This window comes from Ambystoma mexicanum, chromosome 2p (assembly GCF_040938575.1).
Source record: "Ambystoma mexicanum isolate Mex_15411 chromosome 2p, UKY_AmexF1_1, whole genome shotgun sequence".
In the NCBI taxonomy this organism is placed as follows: Eukaryota; Metazoa; Chordata; class Amphibia; order Caudata; family Ambystomatidae; genus Ambystoma; species Ambystoma mexicanum.
Genome location: NC_090923.1, coordinates 933140421 through 933163792, shown reverse-complemented (window position 1 = coordinate 933163792; position 23372 = coordinate 933140421). Strand labels below are relative to the sequence as shown.

Below are 23372 nucleotides of genomic sequence, written 5' to 3'. Positions count from 1 at the left end.
ACTGTCGGATCAGCCCCTGGTACACTTCCCGTTGGGTCCAGCCCTCCTACTCTCCCAGCAGGGGGACACAGTGGTTCACCCCGCTCCGCAGAAGTTAGCCCTTGCAGCTTGGTTCCTGAGCAGGTTACCCTCAAACCATCTACACCTGTCGGAGGACAACCTGGCTATCATACAAGGGGCTAGAAGTGACTCCACCAGGAGTCAGTACAGGAGCAAGTGGACCACGTTCTGTCACTGGGCCAAGACAATCAAGATTGATCTGCTGACTTGCTCACTGGACGATGTATTATCTTCATCTGCGCATCTGGTGTGCAGGTAGACACCTGCGTACGTAACTGCCAGCCATAGGGGCCTACAAGAACTCCGGTGACATCTTCTCATCCTCCAACCCAGTGGTTGAGGCACCTGGCTGGTATGACCAGATTATATCCGCTTGTCAAGCACCCACATCCGGTCTCGGACCTTAATGTGGTGTTGGCACCCTGGCACACAAACCATTCAAACCCATGGCATCAGCAGATGACAGGCTGGTCACCATTAAGAAGGCCCTACTGGTTGGCCTTATATCGACACGCCGGATCAGCGAAATTCAGACACTGGTGGTTCCGAGCCCTACACCACATTTCACTTGGACAAGGTGGCGCTTAGGATGCACCCCGGCTTTCTCCCTAACGTCGTTTCCTCCTTTCCCATTAACGAGGAGATAGTGCTCCCTACATTCTTTGCAGATCCAAAGGATGAGGCTCAGAAGTTATTGCCTTGTCTGGATGTCAGGCGTGTTCTAAGATTTTACCTGGACAGGATGAAGAGCTTCCGTAAATCGGATGTGTTGTTCATCACTTTCGGCGGGTCGAAACAGGCTGTCAAGGCTTCCATAGCAAGGTGGATGGTGATGGCCATCAATGAAGGAGGCTTATGAGGGGCAGCGCAGGCCTTTGGCAGCAAACATACATGCCCATGCCATCAGAGCCAAGGTCACGGCTGTGGCTTTCCAGAGATATGTCCCATGGCAGACGATCAGCAAAGCGGCTACCTGGGCTTCCCCATCAGCCTTTTGCAAACACTATGCTTGGATGCCAGGTCGGACGTAGCATTTGGCCAGGCAGTATTGAAGAACTTGTTTTCTTAAGAGGGGCAACTCTTCTCCCCTGTGCTGCATTCAGTTGTAATCGCCCGTACAGTATGGAGGAAAGGGGATGGGACATAGGAGTAATTATAAGTTACTCACCATAGTGACTAACGTACTCCTAGTCCATAGTCCCCTTTCCTCCATACGTCCCACCAGTATCCACTCATTTTATCGGAAACAAAACCGAGTGCTACATAACAGAGTGAACAATAACACTGAAAAACACAGACAAGTTTAAATAAATATATAAAGGGTAGTGGATAAGGGATTAAAATGGGCTGGCATGGGGTTGGGGTGGCTTTTAAAGGGTGGAAAGAGAGGGGGGTCTGGGAGGGAACCCCTGGAAAAAAACAAAAAAAAACAATTCAGTGTGTTTTGATGTTTTGTCCGCTCTGTTTATGTACCACTCTGTTTTTGTGGTTGGTAAGATCACATATAACCCGTCCCACCATCCTCCCCAGTAATAAAACCTGTCTCGTTAGGCAATTGCAATATTGTCTAAGCTTCAAAGGGGGCTGAGGAGTGGCGCTGGTGGGCGGAGTCAGGGGAGCACATCTAAATTTAAAGGGGAAGGCAATTTTTTCTTTTGAAAAATGTTCAGTTTCCCGTCCCTAGCGAGGGACGCTCATACATTATGGAGGAAAGGGGACTATAGACTAGGAATATGTTAGTCACTACAGTGACTAAATTATTTACTACTGGGTGCGTCAGCTCACGCCGTACTTGAGCACTAACAGTACTCCACACGCTAGGAGATGCTACTGGGTCCCCGACTCAAATAAGCGCTGCTGCGCTGGCCCCTGACATCACCTTTCCTCCTTCAGAACTCATCGGGATCCCAACACATATGCTCTGCTTTTTGCCCATTGCAACACCACCTTCCGAACACTGCTGCAGAGGTCTATCTGACAGGTGACAGAACTTTATTTCCCGCAACCACCCATTATCCAGCCGGTCTCTCCGGGGTGGTTACTGGCGTCACCCCATCGCTCTGCCATTGCAATAGACCGGACTTCAGTCCTCCCCAACTGCTGCCTCTCCATTTCCAGACATCGCAGTCCAGCGCCTCTCTCCGGTGTGCAACACCTTCACGACTTCAAAATATGCATACCCGGAATGCGGTTGCGCTCACTTCCCTAGTGCATCTCACAGCTGTTTCTTTGTAATTTTGCCTACCCACGAAAAACAACAGGAGTGCAGGCGCCATGAAAAAGCTAAAAAAACTGTCAAAATCTCATAGTGAGTCCCATCTCTCTTCCTCTTCTTCGTCTTACAAAAACCACAGACGTGACTCGCCAGACAACAGGGGTAAGTCCTATCCTGCAAAGGGGACGTTGAGGAATGAGTGGGAATAGTTTGAGGCAAATTATGTCAGTGTTTGAGAATGCTGCTTTTGGTATGGCCACAAAGGCATCAAGTTAAGGTCAAACACCCTTGTGGTGCTTGATCGTGAGTGCAAAGCCATTGGTTCCCACCTATTATCACAAAGCTCCTCATTCGTCGGAGATGCCGGAGGACGCAAGCTAGGTGCTAGAACGGAGTTTTTCGACTTGATGCGGTTGATCTTCGATGAGGCGGGAAACTCAGTACCTTTTGGATGGAACCACTGATTGGCTCGGCAAGGGGAAGGAACGACCCACTACCCGACTTCTTGGCGGACAAAGCAGGTTTATTGGAGTTGGCTGAGGGTGTCCACGATGTGAGCGGACCGGACATGTCCCCCGACCTCGAGCTACAGCGGGTGGCTCCTTATTCAGTAAATGATTGTGGTGCTCGGTCTCAGTGCTCCATTGAAACCGCTACTGCAGTACGACTTGACCGACATTCTCGACCAAGGAAGGCAGGCAGAACAAGTTCTGTCATTTAACTCTGCCATCGCGGACCCAGTCATGAGTCTTTGGAAAAGCCCATGCTCGATGCCGGTAGTCGAAGCAGAATTAACAAATAAATACTAGCCTGAGAGAGGTGATCTCCCATTTCTGACGGCTCACCCTAACCCTGAGGGGCTTGTGGTGCATGCCGCAACTGTTACTTCAATGGATTGCTTTTCTTCCGCAGATTCCTCATCATGATAGATATGCATCTTCCAGCTCCGCTGTTCAGAAACTTTTCACCAGGGGGCGTAGTGGACCTCGACTCGATCCGTCTTGTCTGGCTCTCTATCGCTGGCTCCAAAAGTGATGTCGGGTGTCGTGTATATTGCATGTCACTACGCCCCATGCTTCATTTCCTTTCTTCTGCGTTTCAGGCCTCAAGCGATGCCACGATTGTGAGGCCAAAATATCTGTGACCGACCCCCCCACGACGTCTGTCTGTGGTGTCTGTGTTAGGCATGACACACAGGTCTGTACGTTCTGCGCAAAGATGCAGACGAAATCCCTATGTCTGAAGGCCGGAAAACTGGTTTTGGGCAGACTGTGTGCCAAGTCCCTGGCGCAGTCGCTCGCCTGGTCTTCGGAGGCCGAGAAGTAGGATCCCACCCCCAACAAGGGGAAGAAACGACATCACACGAAGACCAAGAAATTGTACCATTCCAGGAGCCATTTGTCGTCTTCCTCGTGGAAGAAGCAGCAGCACTACCACCACCACTATCAACACAAGTCCAGCTCGTCGTCGGAACGAGGTAAGCCCTCAGCCGGGCCGACCACTCGGGAAGAGTGGGAAGGCTTTAAAACTTCTATGCTCAAAATGTTTCAAAGGCAAGCTACTGTATGCGCGGCTCTGACCCCTGACCAGCAAACTTGGGAGGCAAAAGCAGCGCTTGGTGCTCCTGACCCCAAGCCAGCCACTCCGATTGTTGAAAATGCCTTTAGGCGTCATGCCTAGGCATAAGTCGCCGGAGGGCCGTTAGGCCGAGGCCCACGACGCCAATCGGTTATCTGAGCGTCCCTCAGGGCCGAAAGAACCTTCAGCATCAAAAGCTTCGGCTTTGAAACCTATTCCTCGGTTCATTTGTGCCGCTGTCGAGATCGGGTTTCTTCCACTCAATGCAATCCATATTTGGCGTCGATGACCCTGAGGAACCAGTCGACCCTGTTTACACGGGAGCCAGCAGCATCGATTTTCTTTCCGCGACCATGCCGATTTGTTGGCCCTAGCTCAGGGTCTACAAGATGCAAGTGGTCTGGATACTTCCACAGACCTTGAGCGTCAACCAGCCCTATACCCATGCCAATATCAAGTTCAGGAATCTGGTTCACAGGGTTGTTGACACCCTTGGGTTGAAGGCGTCCACTACACCTCTTCAGGGGTATGACATTTTGGGGGAGGGCCCCACAGTGGAGCATAACATGCCTTTGAATCCAGCCATTGCGGACCGCCTTAACCTGTTTATATCAGCACCTTTGTACCATTCCCCCTGTGAATGCCAATTTTACATGGAAATATAGGCCGGCAAGAGGAGACCCTTCTTTCCTTGCCACACACCCTTCCCCGGAAGGTTTGGTTATACAGGCTGCCACTATTTCTACCAGACCTGCAGCATCCACTTCCAATCTGCCTAAGGACAGAGAGGAAAAGAAATCGGACGCTTTGGCCAGAAAGGTGTTCACATCTGGCAGCATGGCGCTGAAAGCAACTAACATTGCATGTGGATTCGCCAAGAACTCCTTTGGTTTATGGAAGGCTGTGGAACATGCAGCTGAATGCATCCCTGAGGGTGCCATGCAGGACAGATTTTTACAGCTTGTGGAGGATGGGAAGGGGGTAGCCAGGCAGTCATTGCAAACGGGCCTGGGCGTAGCGGACTGCGTTGGCAGAGCAATGGGTTAAGCAGTTGTAATGAGACGCCAAGCCTATCTAAAAACTTCTGGCTCCTCTCCAGATGTTCAAAACAGGCTGCCCTTTGAAGGTGGCATGCTTTTCGGGCAAAAAGCAGACAAATCCTTAGAGAAGTACAAGGAATCCAAGTTGGCTGCTAAATCATTGGGCCCAGTGGCGCATCCGGCCAAACCTTCCTTCAGCTTCTCCTCCAGAGGCAGAGGCTATAGACGTTATGTCCCCTATGGTAGGAAGGTGCAGCTCCTGCAAGCCAGGCAAGGGCAGCAGCACTTCTCTCGTGTCCCGGAAGGGGCAGAGGGGCCTCTAGAGGCCAGCAAGCAACAGCAGCAGGGTCATCCGCGCCCTCTAAGCCACTTTGAACCGGGACAGGAGCTCCAGGAAGAACTGAGAGCCCTGTTGTCGAAGGGTGCCATGGAAGAGGTACCTCCCGCTCACAGAGGGTCAGGTTGGTATTCCCGTATTTTCTGGTGCCCAAGAAGGCAGGAGGCCTCCATCCCATCCTGGACCTTGGGGCCTTGAACAAGTTCCTGAGGGAAGACAAATTCAGGATGGTGACGTTGAGAGAGATTCTCCATGCTCTTGAACTTCAGGACTGGCTTGTGTCAATAGACCTACAGGATGCCTATTTACATGTGCCGATACACCAAAAGCACAGGAAGTTCTTAACGTTCCTCATAGAGGACAAGCACTATCAGTAAGTGCTTCCCTTTAGGTTGACCTCCGCTACGAGGCTCTTCACCAAGCCCATGGCGGTAGTGGCGGCTCACCTCAGGAGATCCCGTGTCCACGTACTCCCATATCTGGACGACTGGCTGATCCGAGGTAAGTCAGCAGGGCAGGTTTTGTCTCATCTAGAGGACACCTGCCTTCTACTGCACAGGCTGGGCTTCGCCCTGTTAAGATGGATTTCTAAACTCTGACCTGGTGGGCAAAAGTTCAGAAGGCCAGCCTAGTTTATTGGAACAGGGTAACCTCTGGACAAGCCAGACCAATCAAGGTAGCTTTGGCAGGCGGTCAAGACTAAGTCTCAGGATGGGTGAGGGTGACTGAAAGACCTCAATGAGTCCACAAAGCAAGGACACTTAGAAATTACTCCAGACAGGTGTTATATCAAAAATATAGACACATTTATTGCAAGCTCTTTGTAGCATAGACCATAGCAAAAGAATCACAGTACCACTAAGTAAACCAACACATCACAATCCATACATTATATATACAAGACCATTGGGGTCCGAAGGGTTAACTGCACAAAATATGTCGAAAACCTAGATGGGAAGGAAACAGGTAGTGCAGGTAATCTTTAGGCCCAGTTCCACATCGAGAATACACCTAACTAAGAGGCAGTTGAAGCCCTAAGAAGAGAGGAGCCTTGTGCTCAAATGCAATGCAAGTGCACGCTGTTGTGGCAATGGACAGAATAGGGTCTCTTCAGGGGGCTCTAGCAGCTCAGGAAGGTGGATGAGGCGATGCAGAAGAAGTTCCCACTATTCAAGAAGGACCTCCACTTGAAGGCAGAGGCAGTTCGAGAGTTCGGGATGGAGTCGCTATTTCACAATAGCAGTGGAAATGAGAGGGGCCCTCAGGGGCCACTCATGCTTATAAATGGGCCCTTGAGCTAGGGGCCACTGGTTGGGGTATTGAGTACTCACCGGTCCCCCGACGCAAGGAGATCCAAACTTCGGCAGATCAGTCCACTTCGCTTGCAGGTTCGAATGCGGCAAAAAGGACATCTCGGCACCTTTTAGTTCCTGAGATACAGCAATGATTCCCAAATGGGATAGTGGCGATTTCTCTGCTCCGGGTGGATGAATCCACCCAGTTTCACTGCAGCAGGCTTCAGGGGCAAGAGGGTCACAAATGCAGCAGAATTGTAAAGGACGTTGCCGCGGCAGGGCAACAGGGTAACCGCGTTTACTCTGGTCTTGGCGCACTCGTCTCACTTCAGACCTGGGAACGCAAAGTGTATGAAATTCGGTGTGAGGGTGCCGTGGACACAGAGCTAGCAGTATACCAAGTTTCGAGAGCCTCCTCAAAATGGCGGCGGTGACAGAGCAAAGGACCTGGGCAAGCTGGTCAGCCCACTGGTTGACCCAGGGACACTTCCGAGAAAGCTTACTGGCAGGTTTTGGCAAAGGTGCCAAGAATAGTTGGTCCCACTATTCCAATGGGTCGAAGCATCTTCGCAGACCTTCTAGGATGACCAGATGCAGAGGGGTCCCACGGGACGATAGCGGGCTCAGGGTGCCAAACCTTGCAGCGGGTCACCAGCGGTTCCTCGACTCGGCTTCATGTTGCAGGATACTTGGATCCTATCCTTTGTTCAGTGAGATCGACATGGTAGTGGTGTTTTCAGCCTCCTCTTATCCAAAGTTCCCTTCGCGCCAAAAGGGAGAGGACCCAATGGGAGATCTGCTCACAAACACACACTCCATACGTGGACTAATCACGGACCACGGTGGTCCCAGGCATTCATGGCACTCCAGACTCTCTGGCACCCAGGATGTGTATTGGGGACAGACACCCCAACCCACATCCTGGAGGCACATACGCAGGGCATGCAGAAGCCCGCAAAAGCACTGCGTTTCGCGGGAAAGTGCATGACCAAATGAGGACTGGCCCAGGTCAACTCGACCTGGGGAAGGTGAAGGGACAAGATGGCCAAAGGACAGGAGAAAGAACCTCGTGGCATGGCCATTTTGGAGCCAGGCCACCTATTAGTGCCACACGCGGTTAACATGGCAGGAAAGGGTTAAAAATAATGCAAAACGATAGCTGCCACGAGTCCTGTCCATGACACATCTGCACAGTTCATAAAAAGTCCAGCAAGAGTATCTAGGGCCTTTGGAAAATGACTATAGACCCACGTGTGCTGTATGGTAAGATACATTGCACACTTGTTACATATTGCACAAAAGTTGCAACATGAGGAAAGGAATAAGGGAAACAAAGTCTCCCAGTACTGACTATCTTAAGGCCATGTCAGTGTTGGGCAGAACCATATACAGTACCCTTAGGGAACACTACATACAATTAGGACTACAAGTGATAGTACAATTTCACATTTGGTACAAGCCTGTACTACACAGTAAAGTGGTAGCGATGGCTGAGCAGCCAGACTTATCTCAAGAGCAAATGAGCAGTAATAGGGATTACTCAAAGGACTACAATTACTGTGACTCAAGCAAACACTGACTCAAGGTTTCTGGTTAAAAAATATAAGTACATTTTTTTTTAAAGCATCTGTTCTCAAAACACTTCACTTCTATTAAATAAAACCACACTCTAAATATACTACATACAACCAATTCCTCTTGTTCAGGTCAATTCAAGGTAAGTACATTTGGATTTGGCAGACCGGCATTTTGAAACAAAGACGTTATCGTGGGTTAATACGCAATGACTTTTTGACAGTAATGACAGTTCGGTCTTACGAAAGAAAAGCATACCCGCGGGAAGAAATGTAACGGAAGTCAAACACACTTAGCACATAGAATTAAAACAATGGAATAGTGGATAAAAATCATAGGCCATACTTTTGTCAAGGCAATAGAATCAGAGGACGTGTTCTAAGAGGCAGATAAAAGTTAATAGGCCTGCTCCAGTGTCAAATGGAGCAGAGGCTCTGTTGTCGAGGATCACACGGTTAGAATAGTTCAAGATTAACGTTGCCAGGAGTACTTGATATTGTCAAAGGGAAGCAAAGGTTATAAGACGGAAGGAAGAAAGGACAAGCCTTCGGGAAGGAAAAGGGTACACCCCGATTCCTCAAGGTGGGACAGAGAGAACGACCAATTGGGCACAGTACCTTTTTCGGATGAAGAAAGCTGGTGCCACGGCAGTTGTTCCTGGTAGTTCCTGCAGACTCACGGTTCCTGGAGCTTCAGTTGTGGGGACAATGATGACGTCTGGAGCGATCTGCACTACCCAGGGATAAAGCCAGCAGCACAAAGCAACTATGAATAAAAAGTGCGCTCCTTAAAAACAGGAGAGGGCTCTTCTGATGGCTATCCAGACTACTACAGCTAAGTGCAACGATTTCGACCCAGAAGAGGATTCTCTGGCTGTAGAAGGTGAGCTGGTTGATCCCACCAGGATCAATGGAAGAAGACTCCGGACTGGATCTTCTCTGTCGTTGAAGGGTAGATAGCTCCGGACTGCAGCAGGGCTTCACCGGGATCCAGGCGTTGCAGCAGCCGTATTCTTCTCCACTTCTCTTTAGTTCTTGTAGTACCAGTGGTGACTCTGACTTCCAGCCCAATAGTCCTGCCTTTTATGCCAAAATCCCCCATTCACACAGCCTGTCTGTCAAACACAGCAAGGGGATTGTCCAGCCCAGACAACCACCTCAGCCAATTGACACAAAGTGCGACTTGGGTCTCCAAGGAGACCATGTGCAGGGGGTTACTAAACCCCTCCCTCACATTCAGCCCACCTAGACACCCAGACGCCAAAGGAGGGCTTCTTCGCAGAAGCCCGCCAAAGGACGGAGAACAAGGAAACCAAACCTGGTTTGGCACGAAAAGCAAACAACAAGAAATACCTTTCCAACACAAAATGGTGAAAAACCACGCTAGGACCCACGAAAAAAATAATATGGGGTAGCGGGTTTTATGTTCACGTCTGTCACCACAGCCAGAACACTAACATGGGAATCCGTGTAAAAATGATAGTTACCACTGCCACCAGCCATGTCGAGTCGAGAAGGGGGACACAAAGTGCCCCTTGAGGTACAGAAGGTCAGGGGAAAGATATTCCCCTCCAGTACTCCATTGTAAGATGGCTTGTACTGGATCTGTATTTTAAAAGGACTAGTAAAGCCAATGGTGACTTTACATGTTTCTGGGGGATAGTAGCCCATGAGCACTAAAAGTACAACACACTCAAAAAAGATACCCTGTAAGAGTGGGAAAAAGACCCACACTCTTACCAGGTGGAAAAAATAACCCCTGAGATCCAGCAAAGCCGCGGAGGGACTCACTAGGTAAGGGAAATTAGCCATAAATGAGAATTCTCCCTAACAGTCAGCTTCCCCATAAAAAGTGAGCGAAAGCCCAGAAGAGTGCAGCTGAAGGCTATGCTTCTCTGGCAAAGTCAGTCTATGGTGTCTAAACAGCAGCAAAATGTTTGGGGGTTGACACATGAAGGGGAAAATTACATACAATTAGGCAATCTTTCCTAACACTCCCTCAACTTGAAGAAGTCCCATTTGACACCAGTACAATGGCTTCAGTTCACCAGAGCAGTCCTAGACACCAGGTTTAGGGAAGGCTTTTGCTCCCGAAGAGAGAGTCAGCAACGTAGCTCAGATGGCACAGTTTTTTCAGAACCATGCCACACTTCCAGCGACTTCCTTCCTCTGCTTTCTGGGTCTCATGGCCTCCTGTATTTTTCTAGTGCCAGAGGCCTGGCTCCCTATGGGATCCCTCCAGTGGCTCCTGAGGGACCAGTGGTCTCAGTATCTGGGAACGCTCACAAATAGTCTTTTAGTGTCCAGCCACATATTCAGAAAAATCAGCTGGTGAAACACATGCAGTAATCTATTGGCGGGGGAACCCTTCTGGCCTCTTTGGCCCCAGGGCCCCAGGCCCGAGTGCTCACCTATGTGTACCTGAATGTTTGGGGCACCCCCATTGTGAGGATTTGCAAGTGAGTGGCCTCTGGTCTCCATCGGAAGCCCATGGGCACATCAATAAGCTGGAATTGCGGGCCATCGGGTTAGCCCTGAAGGTTTTTGCCCTGTCTCTCAAGAGGGAAACATGTCCTTGTCCTGCCGGACAACACAGTAACCAAGCTCCATCTCAACAAGCACGGTGGTGTACACTCCCGTCCACTCTGCACAGAGGTAATTCAGCTGTGGTTCTGGTTGCGAGAGAACCAAATCTCGGTCTCTGCAGTTCACCTGGCTGGGCAGAGAACACCTTGGCGGATGCTCTGAGCACGGTCTCACACAAGTGGAAGTGTGCCAGGAAGATCCTCAAGGAGGTCTTTGCTCTCTGGGGTACCCCAACAGTGGATCTATTCGCCACGGAGTCCAACAGGAAGTGCGAACAGTTTTGCTTGAGGGAATTACCCGCGAACAGTGACCTGGGGACACGTTTCTGCTGGATTGGATCTACCCTCTCCACTATGCCTTCCCCCGATTCCCGTCCTCCATTGGGTTCTCAGGAGGTTTTAGAGATTTTGAGCTAACATGATCTTGATCGGCCCGGATTCGGCGAGGAGAGCATGGTACTCCGATCTCCTAGATCGCACCATCTGTCCACCTCACTGGTTGCCTCGGTGTCCGGATCTCCTAACACAGTCGGAGGTTCGAGTGCTTCACCCGACCCCGGATTCCCTCAACCTACATGAGTGGCTCTTGAGAGGATGAGGTATGATGACTGGGACATCTCAGAGGAGGTACTTGCTGCATGCAGACCTTCCAGTAGATCTTTGTACGTGTGCAGGTGGAGAAGATTTGAGGGGTAGGACTCCATCCCATCCTGTGCCTCAGGGCCTTGAACAAGTTCCTGAGGGAGGACAAATTCAGGATGGTGGTGTTGAGGGAGATTCTGCAGGCTCTGCAGGGCCAGGATTGGTTGGTGTCGCTGGACCTTCAGGATGCTTATTTTGACGTGCCTATCCACAGGAAGCACAGACAATTCCTGAGGTTCCTCATTGGGGACACCATTATCAGTTCAAGGGGATCCCTTTTGGCCTGACCCCCGCACCTAGGGTGTTTGCCAAGCTGATGGCAGTTATGGCGGCCCACCTTGGGAGATCTGGTGTCTTCATATTCCCATACATGGATGGCTGGTTGATCCGGGTTGATCCTACAAGCCTTTTTCGAGGCATTTGGAGGACACAGTCTGGGCTTCTCTCTGAATTTACAGAATTCACAGGTTTCACTGGCACAGAAACTTTAGTTGATCAGTGAGGCCCTGCACACTCGGGAAGGGAAGACTTTTCCTCCCGAGTAGAGTTGCCAAAATGCACGAATGGGGAGTCTTTTTTTCCCCTGAATTCCAGCATTCTCCCAGCATCTACTTTCATGCACCTATTGCGCCTCATGACATCCTATATCTTCCTTGTGCCAGAGGCAAAGCTCCTGATGAGATCCCTGCAATGGCTTCTCAGGAGCCAATGGTCGGAGTACTCTGGTGAGATGTCGGATGTGCTTAAGTTGTCAAGTTCAGTGATGGCGAGAGAGCCGTTCTAGGCCTCTAGCCCTTCTGGTTGGAGGCTGAGGTGGTCACTAACGTCTCCTTGAAGGGCTGGGGACCTCATTGCGGGTCCCTCCACGTTAGCCGCCACTGGTCCAGAAGGAGAACGGTTGCCACATCAACTTGCTGGAATTGCAGGCAGTCAGACTGTTGCTGACAGCATTTACACCTTCCCTCCAGGGGAAACATGTCCTAGTCCTGATGGACAACTTGGTGACCATGCACTACCTCAACAAGCAGGGAGGCGTGAGATCACTGTCTCTGTGCAGGGAGACCATGCAACGATGGGTATGGATGCTGGAGAACAACTTTTCAGCCTCCACTGCTCATCTGGCGTGGGTGGAGATTGGGTTGGCGGATGCTCTGATTGATTGATATTTTATTTCTATCGCGCTCATACACAAGTGTTTCAAAGCGCGAGCAGCCAGAGCTCCGTCTCCCACGAGTCGTTGTACTGGAGCGCCTGCTTAAATCTTTTCATCCTTCGCCTTTTGTGGTCCCTGATTGGGATTTGAACTTGGTTCTCACCTTTCTTATGGCGAACTGCGTTTGAACCTTAACATTTTATGTGCATCAGACTCCTCGCTTTGAAGACCGCTTTTTTGGTGGCGATCACGTCTGCAAGGAGAGTCAGTGAATTGCAAGCACTCTTGTAATACCCTTTCCTGAGGTTTTTCAAGGCGAATGTAACCCTGAAAGTTTGCCCTAAACTTTTACAGAAGGTGGTTTCAGAATTCCACTAGGCCAGAGTATAGACTTTCCAGCTTTTTACCCGGCACCCCATCCGTCTAAGGATGAGGAGAGACTCCACAGATTGGATTGCAAGAGGGTGCTGAGTATTTACCTGGCCAGAACAGGCTCTTTCAGGAAGGATGACCAACTCTCCATTGCGTTCTTGTTGATTCTTCTCCCACAGATTTCTCATCGCCCTCCCAGCCTAACCCGCTTGGAAGTTCATGGGTCTCAATTGCAGTCTGTTGTCACACTTGTATGTGCCAATGACATGAGGAAGAAATTGCTGCACGGATACACCAGCCATTGGTTCCCAAGTTGTCTACTTTCTGCTGGCTTTATTCTTAAAAAGAAGAGGTAAGCAAATGGCAAGTTTTTTACTTTTGTTGATTAGTTTTGATTGTCCTTCACCTTAATGTATGTTCCCTCTCGCAGACTGAGCCCAGGGGGGGATAAAGGTGGGGAACTGAGGTAAGGTGGCACAGCACATTCCTTTAATAAAGCGACGATGTGAAGTCTGTTTTCAAGGACTGGCGCGGTCAAATACGAGGGAGTCGTCAAAGACGATGTCGAGCGGCACTGTGCCATCTGCTGAAAAAATAATTTTGAGCTGCTGATGAGGAATGAATATATCAAGATGAGGAATCTGTGGGAGAAGAACCCATAGAAAGAACATTACTGGTGAGTAATGTGTCCTTTTTCCGTGTTCCTATCCTTACTACATGCTCAGCACAGTCTGAATGTAGGAAAAATCCTACTGGAAAAAAAGCCTCTGTATTTACCAGAATGTTCCACTTATGAGGCATTTTGTTAAAGAAATAGAAACTCCACTTAACGAAATGATTGATGTTATGTAATCAGAAAAGATCAGCAACTTTAGCTGGTGCTAAGGGGTACTGTGGGTTAGATCACAAGAGAGGGGACCAGGGTGCAGTAAAGAGACACTTCCCCCTCCCCCACCAGTGCTTACGCCTCTGCTAGTTTTCATATTGTGTTGGGGTAAGGCTGATTCTATGCCATGCGTGTTGCTTTATACTCAAATTGGGATTTCATTCCACCCCCTGAGGTTCCTTAAACCCCAAATTTCAAGTATACACAATGTTTAATCTCTAGGGAAAGTATTTTTTTTCTTCTCCCCCAAAAAATGCCTATTCTGACACAACTTTTTTTCTGAAGTTGTTCCCTCATTTGAGTAGTAATTGGGGGGAGGGGGAATTATGATTTACATTTACATGCATTTAATAAGCAAATCTGCCCACCATGTCCCATACCAAAGATGAAAATGTAGGAGTTTCAACATGCAGTATACGGGCTAGAGCAAGTTCTTGCAGAGTTTGGGCATTCTGATTGAGCGTATCTCTGCTCATATCCCACACATTTTCAAGACAGGCCATTAACCTTTTGTGTATAACTTTTTCATAGGCAAGATCCGTCCATACCTCATCAAGTACTGAATTTTACACCATTTATTAAGGTCATTTGGGTGCTAATGATTGGCGCATGTGTGTGAGTCTTTTTTTAAAGTGGGTATTTCTTGCTAGGAATATCAGAGGAGAGGGGCTGATAGAAGGGAGACGTAAGCCGTTGGGTCTGCCTGCCTAATCACCCTTCTCGCTCTCATTCAGGGTATCTTGGAAAATATCCAGAAGAACAAATTGATCTTCATCGAGACTCAGGACGGTGCTGAGACCAGCATGGCTCTGGAAAAATATCAGGAGGTGAGTGGTTTTGGCTGAAATAACAGGAATCATTATTGTTGGAATGCAACAAGTTGTGGCTAGGAGTGTGCCAGAATAAGTAAAACTAGATTAACTCTGTGGTGCCTCTGATGCTGGATAATAGCGTAAATGTAACTATTAAGAATGCTCAGTTAAAAAATAGACGTCTAGATGAGTATGCTTTCCGTGTGCTCATCTGTCGGTGATGCCGCCTAATTATACCGCTTCTACAGAGCCGGCATCTTAATTCTTCAGTCACTGCTACCATAGGTAAACCAAGGAAGTGAAGTATTTAACCTAGTATGAGTTTCAATCTTTTCCCGTAGCACCTGCCAAGAAGGGCAGGTTGGGAGGGAGATGAGGAATCTGTGGGAACATCATCCATAAGAAAGAACATTACTAAGAGGTGACTAATTTGTTCTTCTAATGGATTCTTTCCTACCACGGATTCCGCTTCTATGATGGACTCCCATAGCAGTACATGGATCTGTAGGAGTGAGGAGAGCGTCTAAAACAGAAAACGCTGGAGGGCCGCTCTGCTGAAGTGATCAGTGTTGGGGAGAATTCTCATAAATGGCTTATTTCCCTTACCTAATGAGTCCCTCAGCAGCTTTGCTGGATTTTCTAGGATTTATTTTTTTCACCTGGTAAGAGTGTGAGCCTTTTTCCCACTCTTACATGTGTTTTGCTGTGTGTGTGTGTTTTCACTTTTTGTGTGATCTTGCGCACTGGAGCCTCACCTACCCCATTTATCATGTGTGTTACACAGCACCTTCAGTGCAGTGACACAGCCATGTCTTTTAGACTTCTCACTGACTCCATTTTTCTGGGGCTGACTACTGTCCCCCAGAAAAGGTAAAGTTGCCATTAACTTTACTTTAGTCACTTTAAACTACAGACCCAGTACACCCCATCTTACATGGAGTACTGGAAAGGGTTAATTCCTATCCCTTTTTGTCTGTGTCCCTTGGAGCCTTATTTCGCTCCCTTTACACGTGGCTGGTGGCAGTGGTATATACCCTAACTTGTCTACCGCGATTACCTTATATAAACGTGGTAATGTTTGAGGCTATATTAGCCTCGAACATAAACCCGCTTGACCAAATACATTTTATTTTTGCTCCGGCTGGGTTTAGTCACCATTTCTTTTTGTTAAAGTCTTTCTCGTGTTTTTCTCTGCGCGCCAAACCGGGGATGATTCCTTTGTTTGCTGTCTTTTCGCGGGCTTCTGCACAGAAGCCCAGCTTAAGGCGCCAGAAAGTCTAGGTAGGCAGGATGTGAGGGAGGGGGTCTTCGGGCTCCTGCCATGGGTTCCCTTGGTAACCCAAGTCGCACTCCTGTTTGATTGGCTGAGGGGACTGTCCTTGCCAGGACAGCCACCCTGTTGTGTGATTGCAGCCAGGCTGTATGGATGGGGGAAAACTGCATAAAAAGCAGGTCTCTGGGACTGGAAAGGCAGAGTTGTCACTGGAACGAAAGAACCAACAAGGAACTGGAAGAAGAGGACCCCTACAACGACTGAACAGCCTGGTGAAGCCCTGCTGCAGGTCAGATTCTTCAGAATCCGACGACAGAGAAGATCCTCCAGGAAACTTCTTCCCTTGAGCTGGTGGGACCAGCCAGTTCGCCCAAACTGCAAGCCAGGACCCCTCCTCTGGTCGAATTCGCTGTACAGAGCTACAGTGATCCGGATAGCCAGGAAGGTCGGACCCTGCTTGGGTTTTAAGGAGTGCACCTTTTATTCGTTGTTTTGCTCTGCTGCTGCCTTCTTCCCTGGGTGGCGCAGGACCCTCCAATCTCCCTACTATGTGTCAGTCCGGCAGTTGCTTCAGGAACCGTGACCCTGCAGGAACCGCCAGGAACATCCGCCTCAGCTACAGCACCCGCTCCGTTTTAAGGTATTGTGCAAATCCGGTTGTCCGTTTCTTTCAACCGCAGTGAAAGTGTTTGAAATCTTTCTCCAATCCGAGGGTTTGTCCTTCTCTTCTCTTTGAACTAACTTTTCTATCAACTAACCTCGTCCGGAATCTGTGCCATGAACTTTACTGCGACCTACCCTGAACTGTGTGGTCTTGAGCAAAAGACTTTTGACCCATTGACTTTGGCCTTAAGCCTTTTCTAGCTGATCTCCTCACTGAAGTTCCTCTTGTTCAATTGGCTTGAGTGCTTACCTGTTGGTTTGATTTTATTTCTAATAACTTTGACTTTCCCTCCCTTTTAAATTGCTGGAGTGCCATTTTGCTCCCACTTCATTTTGTGAGCTTAACTTGTCTGGAATTTAAGGGAAGTGGTGTGGTGTATTTATGATTGCTATTTTTAACTTGCTTATGTTAGGCAGGAACCTGTGCAGTTCCCTTGGGCACCACTGCAAAAGATTTAGGACTACAGGTGTTGGCAGTAAACCCACTTGGTAGCAGTCTGTACCACCCAGATTTACCTGGTAGCTGTGGCTGAGCAGTCAGACTTCCCTCAAGAAGAGTTAGGCAGTATGTAAAGTATACACAATAGGCACTCAGACACAATAGCACAAGCAAACACCGACCAGAGCTTTGGTATCAAGGTATATAATTATTTATTTAAAACACACTTATTGAAACACTCCAGCACTATTATTGTAAATCACTCTAAACACAGTTACTATTATTATATATACATCCCTTATTCCTTATCTGACAAATCTTAGTTAACACCACTTGTTTCCAAACAGAGGTGAGCGCTTAACTATAGATTGCACTCCAATAAGTTAACGAAAAAGGGAGGGAAAAAGGCAGAATGTAGGAAATTACACCACACTAATACTTAGGAACTCTTAGGCAAGGCAGGAAAGTCAAAAGTTACTTGTGAGCCAAAGTCCATAGGCCGGGCCCACTCATGGAGAGAGCAGGGCACAAATGTACCCAAGATCACACAATGACAACAGGCTTAAAAAGTCTTGCAGGGAGTTCAGAGAGGTTTTAGTTAGGCTCAGAAAAGTTTAGCCAGGGTGTCCCAGGCTAACCCAGGTTCGGAAGCCGGGGGCTAAATCTACCCCATACAGTCGGTTGCAAGGGAAGCCAGGCGGAACACGGTACCTTGGGTGGAAAGGATCCTCCAGCGGGGGCAGTTGTTCCTGGCAGCGGGTGCAAGTCGCGGCGTCGTCCAGAGGAAGAGAAGATCTCGACGTGGAGGAAAGATGAAGGTCGTTGCACTGCCAGGGAAGATACCAGCCGCAGAGTTTTCCGGTTAAAGGTACTACCCTTTGATTCGCGGTAGTGGTAAAACGTGGTATCCCGGTTGCCGGGGTGCTTGGCACAGGCAAGGCGGCCACGAGATGCTCCAGGAAGCGAAAAAGGAAGCAGACTGGTTATCCCCACCAGTCGAAGGAAGAAGAGACTCCGGGCTGGAGATCTCCTCTGTCGTTGGGAAAAGTGGTGAGACGGTACAGCAGGGCTCCACCGGTGGTGTCGTCCTAGCAGGTCGGCTCAGCTTCTCCCTCGTCGGATTCTTAGGTCCTGTGGCGACTTCTGAAGTTCCAGTCCCCAAAGCCCTGCTTTTATGCAGAAAACCCCCATTCACTCAGCCTAGCTGTCACTCAAACATGCTAAGTGGTGAGCCGGCTGGCTCACCACTTGGGCCAATCAGGACGGAGTGCGACTTGAGTTGCCTAGGCAACTCAGTCCAGGGTGCCTAAACCCCCTCCCGCACCCCCTGTGGTACCCAGACAGAGTGGCACCACTTTTGGAGGCTTCTGTGGAGAAGCCCACCAAAAAGTGGAACAAAGGGCTCGACTTGGGTTGGAGTCACAGAAGAGAACACAAACGCCATTTTTGAACCGAGTTCTGGCAAAAAAATACCAACCGGAGAATTAATATTAAATAAATAAACCGGCGGTATGTTCGAGGCTATAGGAATTAAATAATTAAAGTTGGTAGCCTCGAAAAATGGGAAATCCCATAGGGATATATTCGCGGTCAAATATAAAAAGTAGTATCCACTGCCACCAGCCAAAACTCGATCAGGGGGGACGGAGACGTGCCCCCACGACTAACAGACCCCGGGGCAATCGAATTGCCCCGGCCAGTATGTCCACAATATGATGGTTGGTACTGGTTCTGTTCAGAATTTGAGACTAGTAAAGTCAATGGTGACTTTACATGCCCTGGGAGACAGTAGTCAGTCCCAGGGTATGGAGTCTATACTGGGGGGTCACTATGACACCCCTGTGTTACTGCACTGAGGGTGCTGTGTAACACACATCACAAAAACACATGAAGCCCTATGGAGTAAAAGACCCCGTAGCCCATAAAACACATCTAGAATCAAAGAAACACCCTCAAATCATGCCCAAGATTGAGGGTAAAAGAGTCTCTCTTGGCAGGAGAAAAAAATAAACCCCAAAAATCCAGCAAAGCTGCTGGGGGACTCACTAGGTTAGGAAATTCAGCCTAAACAGAGAATTCTCCCTAACAACTAATAATAGTGAAATGTTATACAACTGTTGAGTAAATAAATATATATTCTTTTACTTGGAAACCTTGAGTCAGTGTTTTCCTGAATCATAGTAATTGCTGTGTTTTGTTTAACTATTTGATACTGCTCACTTACTCTTGAGATAACTCTAGCTGCTCTGCTACTGCTACCACTTTTAACTGTGTAGTACAGGCTGGAGGGGCGTGGCTACAAGGCCACGAGCTAAATCGCATATTCCAAGGGCTCCCGAGATCCGACATTGATCCGACAGAATATAGGCATGTAATGCATGCAGAAACGAGTAGAACTGGAGCTGTTGCAAGACAAACAGATGGTGCATGCTGCGCTACAATCATGAGATGAGCAAACCCTGTATACAGTAATGTGGTGACCGAGACGATTGCTGGAGAACACGGACGAATAACCGAAATGGCGCCTGCTTGATGGAGAAACAAAGGCTGACTGCAATAACGCAGCCAATTTGAAATGGCGCCCCGACTTGCAGAGAAAGCAGCCCAGACGCACTGGACTTGGATTGAAGGACGAAGCGAATATAAGGAAACGCTATAATGTGTGGGCAAAAGGATGCAGAAGTAGCAAAGCACACGGCCCAGCAGTGATACATTGTGGCACCAGGCACAGGGTCCGCAGCAGACTGGTAGCGATTACGGAAGACACGGCCAACTGATTGCAACATGACACGAAGCACCTCAGGCCCACACACAAACAGATTTATATATGAGCGGGGCGCGCTGTGCAAGGAGGAAGAAACGGGCAGTGTAAGACACACACGGCAGCTGCGGTGCATGCAGCACACCAAGGAAGCTGCATGATAGCAGGGAGAAACGAAAAGGAGCCCTACGTGACCACTGCAGAAACATTGAGGACACGGATGATAGCTGCGCAAAGTCTCCGAAGGGAAACAGGAGCTGTGGCAGAGCGGATGAGCGCGGTGCCTAGATACATTGTGTTGAAAGGAGATATATTGTATCAGCAACGCACCGGGCGGTGCACTCGAAATAGCAGCAAGCGACGCGCCAGGAAATCGGCACAAAATGAGGAGCGGATTGGGTGAAAACGAACATGCGAGGCACACAAAAGACGGCAGACCTAATTATATCTGCGCATGAAAAGAGAATCGTTGCGCTACCGATTTCGGATGGCACTGAAATCCAAGATGGCGTCAACCATCTACGAAGACAAAGGCTCAACTCAGAGCTGATGGGTGGCCATAGTAAACAGCCCCAGCAACACATCAGGGCACTGTAAGGATATATCAGATAAGATGGTCTGACACACGATCGGTGGCAACATGAAGGGAGGCACTGCAGAAATACATGAAATTTAACGAACTGCACAGAATACCCAGGAAAGGCTTGGAAGCAGCCTGGTAAACAGCATCACAACAAGATTGGCCCCGGCTCGCAAGGGCTGCGCTAGTAGGCACTGGAGATGCTGCCTGTCTTGGTGCCAGTGCACTCCCAGGACTGGGCAGGAAAAGCAGAAGGGACAGCGCAAACAGAGTATAGAGCTGTTAAAGGAAGAGCAACACAGATGTGTAAGGGCCACACCGTGGTCACAGACACAACAGCAAAACAGGTGCTCTGGATAGCAGAAGAATATGACGGAGCGCAGCCCTGAAGACACGGAGCAGGATAAGCAAACGGAAAGCCCTGTGCACAGCTGAACACAGAAGTGAAACAAGGGGCACCGGAGCATTGCGGCCCCTGAAATAACCACAGATCCAGCGCACGGCAAGAAGCCACAGTGAGAAACCCACTGGAGACCTGAACATTGTGAGACCCGAAACTGGGCGGCGCCGGCCAGCCCCAGGACCCGTAAGCAACAGGAGAGGCTGAGAGCCCAGAAAGGGCAGTACATGGCCAATGACGCTCAGAGGCAGTCAACACGGAGAAAGGAAGAGAGCCATAACGGAAGGTTCCCCCCTTAGAACCTGAGCCATAGTGGGTCCGGGTGGGCAGAACAGGGCAGTATCACAGAGGCCAGGCACAGGGCCTGGACAAAAGCAGCAAGAGGCAAAAACAAGACCCGGGGGACAATGTCCAATGCTGGACTGGAGTCATGTGAACCATACAGGGGACTGCCAGATGAATAACCAGGCACAAAATCGTTCTAGAGGCCCTACGGAGCAGCTATCTGGGAACAAATAACGCTGAAGTAATACACTGCGGGCCACCGAATGCGCACTGGAGAGGCGTCCGAGAGGCTATGCAACAAATTGATGCAACCAGCTGACAGACAGCAGCAAACTCTTGCTGCCCCCCCCCCCTCCTCAAAAAGGCAGCACAGACCAATGGGCCAGTACAAAGGAGAATTGGAACACTGAGACAAAAGCCCCCCTCACCCTAGAGGGGGAATAGAACAAGCAACACCCAAGCAACTGCCCAGCCGGAAACACTATTACAGACAGCAGGACGACTGTGGCCATACAGAGAAAAAGCACAGTAGTAAGGACATACGACTCTGCGCGGCAAGAAGCCAACTGGGGGCAACAGATATAATGGCGCAAAATGGTGGCAAGACCAAAGTAAAGCAACCAACGATGGACATCTTCACTAAACCACCGCAATCCCTGACCACCGCAGCACAAGTGAAACCTGGCACGCAAGACATGCCGGCACCGCTTCGGGAAGACCAATTCATCCTGCAGGCCATCGCCTAAATGAAATACTCGTGGACCACCACGATAGCGGACCTTAAAGCGGCACTGGAATTCAAGATCGACGCTGTGGGCGTGGATGTCAACCTCCTGAGACAAGACGTCATGGCGCTAGCGGAACGCACAAGCAGCCTCGAGAGCGCGGTAAAAAACAATACAGAGGTGGGCACCACCAACGCCAAGGTATTCCACATACTTAAACAAGTGTGCAGTTTGGAAAACCGAGCGGAGGAGGCAGAGGGGGCGCCATGGCACAATAACATCCGCGTGGTGGGACTGCCGGAAGGAGAAGAGGGCATTGATCCTACAGAGTACTTGTAAAATATGTTGATCCAAGGAATTCGGGCCGGCAATCTCTCTCAAGCGTTTACGATCGAACAGGCACACAGGGCCTTGGCCAGGAGGCCGCCACCCGGAGCTCCCCCACGACCCATCATTGCAAAAATCCTAAACTACAGAGACAGAGAAAAGATCCTGGAATTTCTTCGGAAAGGCGGAACAATGACCCGAGCGGCGGCGACCGTCAGTGTACCCGGACTACACAATGCTGGTGCAGAGACAGCGCTTTAGCTATGTAGCAGTGAAGAAAAGACTGAAGGCAGCAGGATTCAATCCCCCCACTGTGCACCAAGCATTGGCTGTAGCCAAGAAAGGTGCTAGATGTGGGATAGCCTGAGATCCAGGGATGGAGCTGGGCACCAGTTGGGGATGGGGGTAAGGATGAGGGGAGGGGAACAGTTGGGGACGGGAAGGGCAGGGGGGAGGGAGGGCAGTTGGGAAGTGTGTTGTGGTGTTGGGGAGGGAGGTGGGAGGGAGGGAAGTTGGGGAAGTTGCAGTGTTAATGGGTAGGGGCAGTTTAAGTTGGGGAACAAGCTTACATATACGAGCGTCAGCGCTCCAGATAGAGGTTGAAGATATACGAAGGGGTGGGGAGGGACGCGGCCAGAATATGGGGGACCTTAAGGTAATTTCTTGGAATGTCAGGGGATTCAATAGCTACCTAAAAAGGAACAAGGTCATGATGTATCTAAGAAGGCAGAAAATAGATATAGCTCTGATACAGGCGACTCACCTCACAAAAGAAAAATTAGAGGTGATCCAGAAGAAGTGGAAGGGGTCGGTCATTGGTGCAACATATTCGGCGTATGCCAGAAGGGTGATTACTTGAGTAGCACCACATGTCCCATTTCAGTTAATACAGTCCATGGTTGAAGAAGATGGGAGGATGGTGGTAATATGGGGGCTGGTGGAAAATAAAGAAATATGCATCATAAATACATATGCCCCGAATCGGGACACAGTTATATGCTTCAAGACCCTATACAATAAAGTGAGCTTGCATCTGGGAGGGGCGGTGATTTTAACTGCACATTAAACCGAAGGTAGATAGGTCAAATGATAAACAAGATAGGCCCGCCCCTGCTGCCAGGCCCCTGCAGACTCTGTTGACAGACTTCAGGATAGAGGATACATGGAGGGTGCACCACCCACAAGAAAGACAATATTTGCATTACTCTGCCCCACAGAATCTGTAAACAAGATTAGACTACATGTTTGCCACGCAGGAGGTGATGGCGGAAATTGTACAGACAGAATACAAGGTGAGGGTCCTATCGGACCACTCGCCTTTGGTCCTAACATGGCAATACCGACCTCCAAGGGCCAGGATTCCAATGTGG

General features: G+C 49.4%; 1 protein-coding gene across 1 annotated transcript in view; it reads left to right on the top strand.

Moving 5' to 3' along the window:
- Window positions 1-23372, top strand: part of ERCC2 (ERCC excision repair 2, TFIIH core complex helicase subunit) — a 1037455-nt gene that overhangs the window by 790223 nt on the left and 223860 nt on the right. Inside the window, exon 18 of the mRNA XM_069644679.1 lies at window positions 14472-14564. Within this exon, the coding sequence (XP_069500780.1) occupies window positions 14472-14564 (93 nt within the window). The remainder of the gene's footprint in view (window positions 1-14471; window positions 14565-23372) is intronic.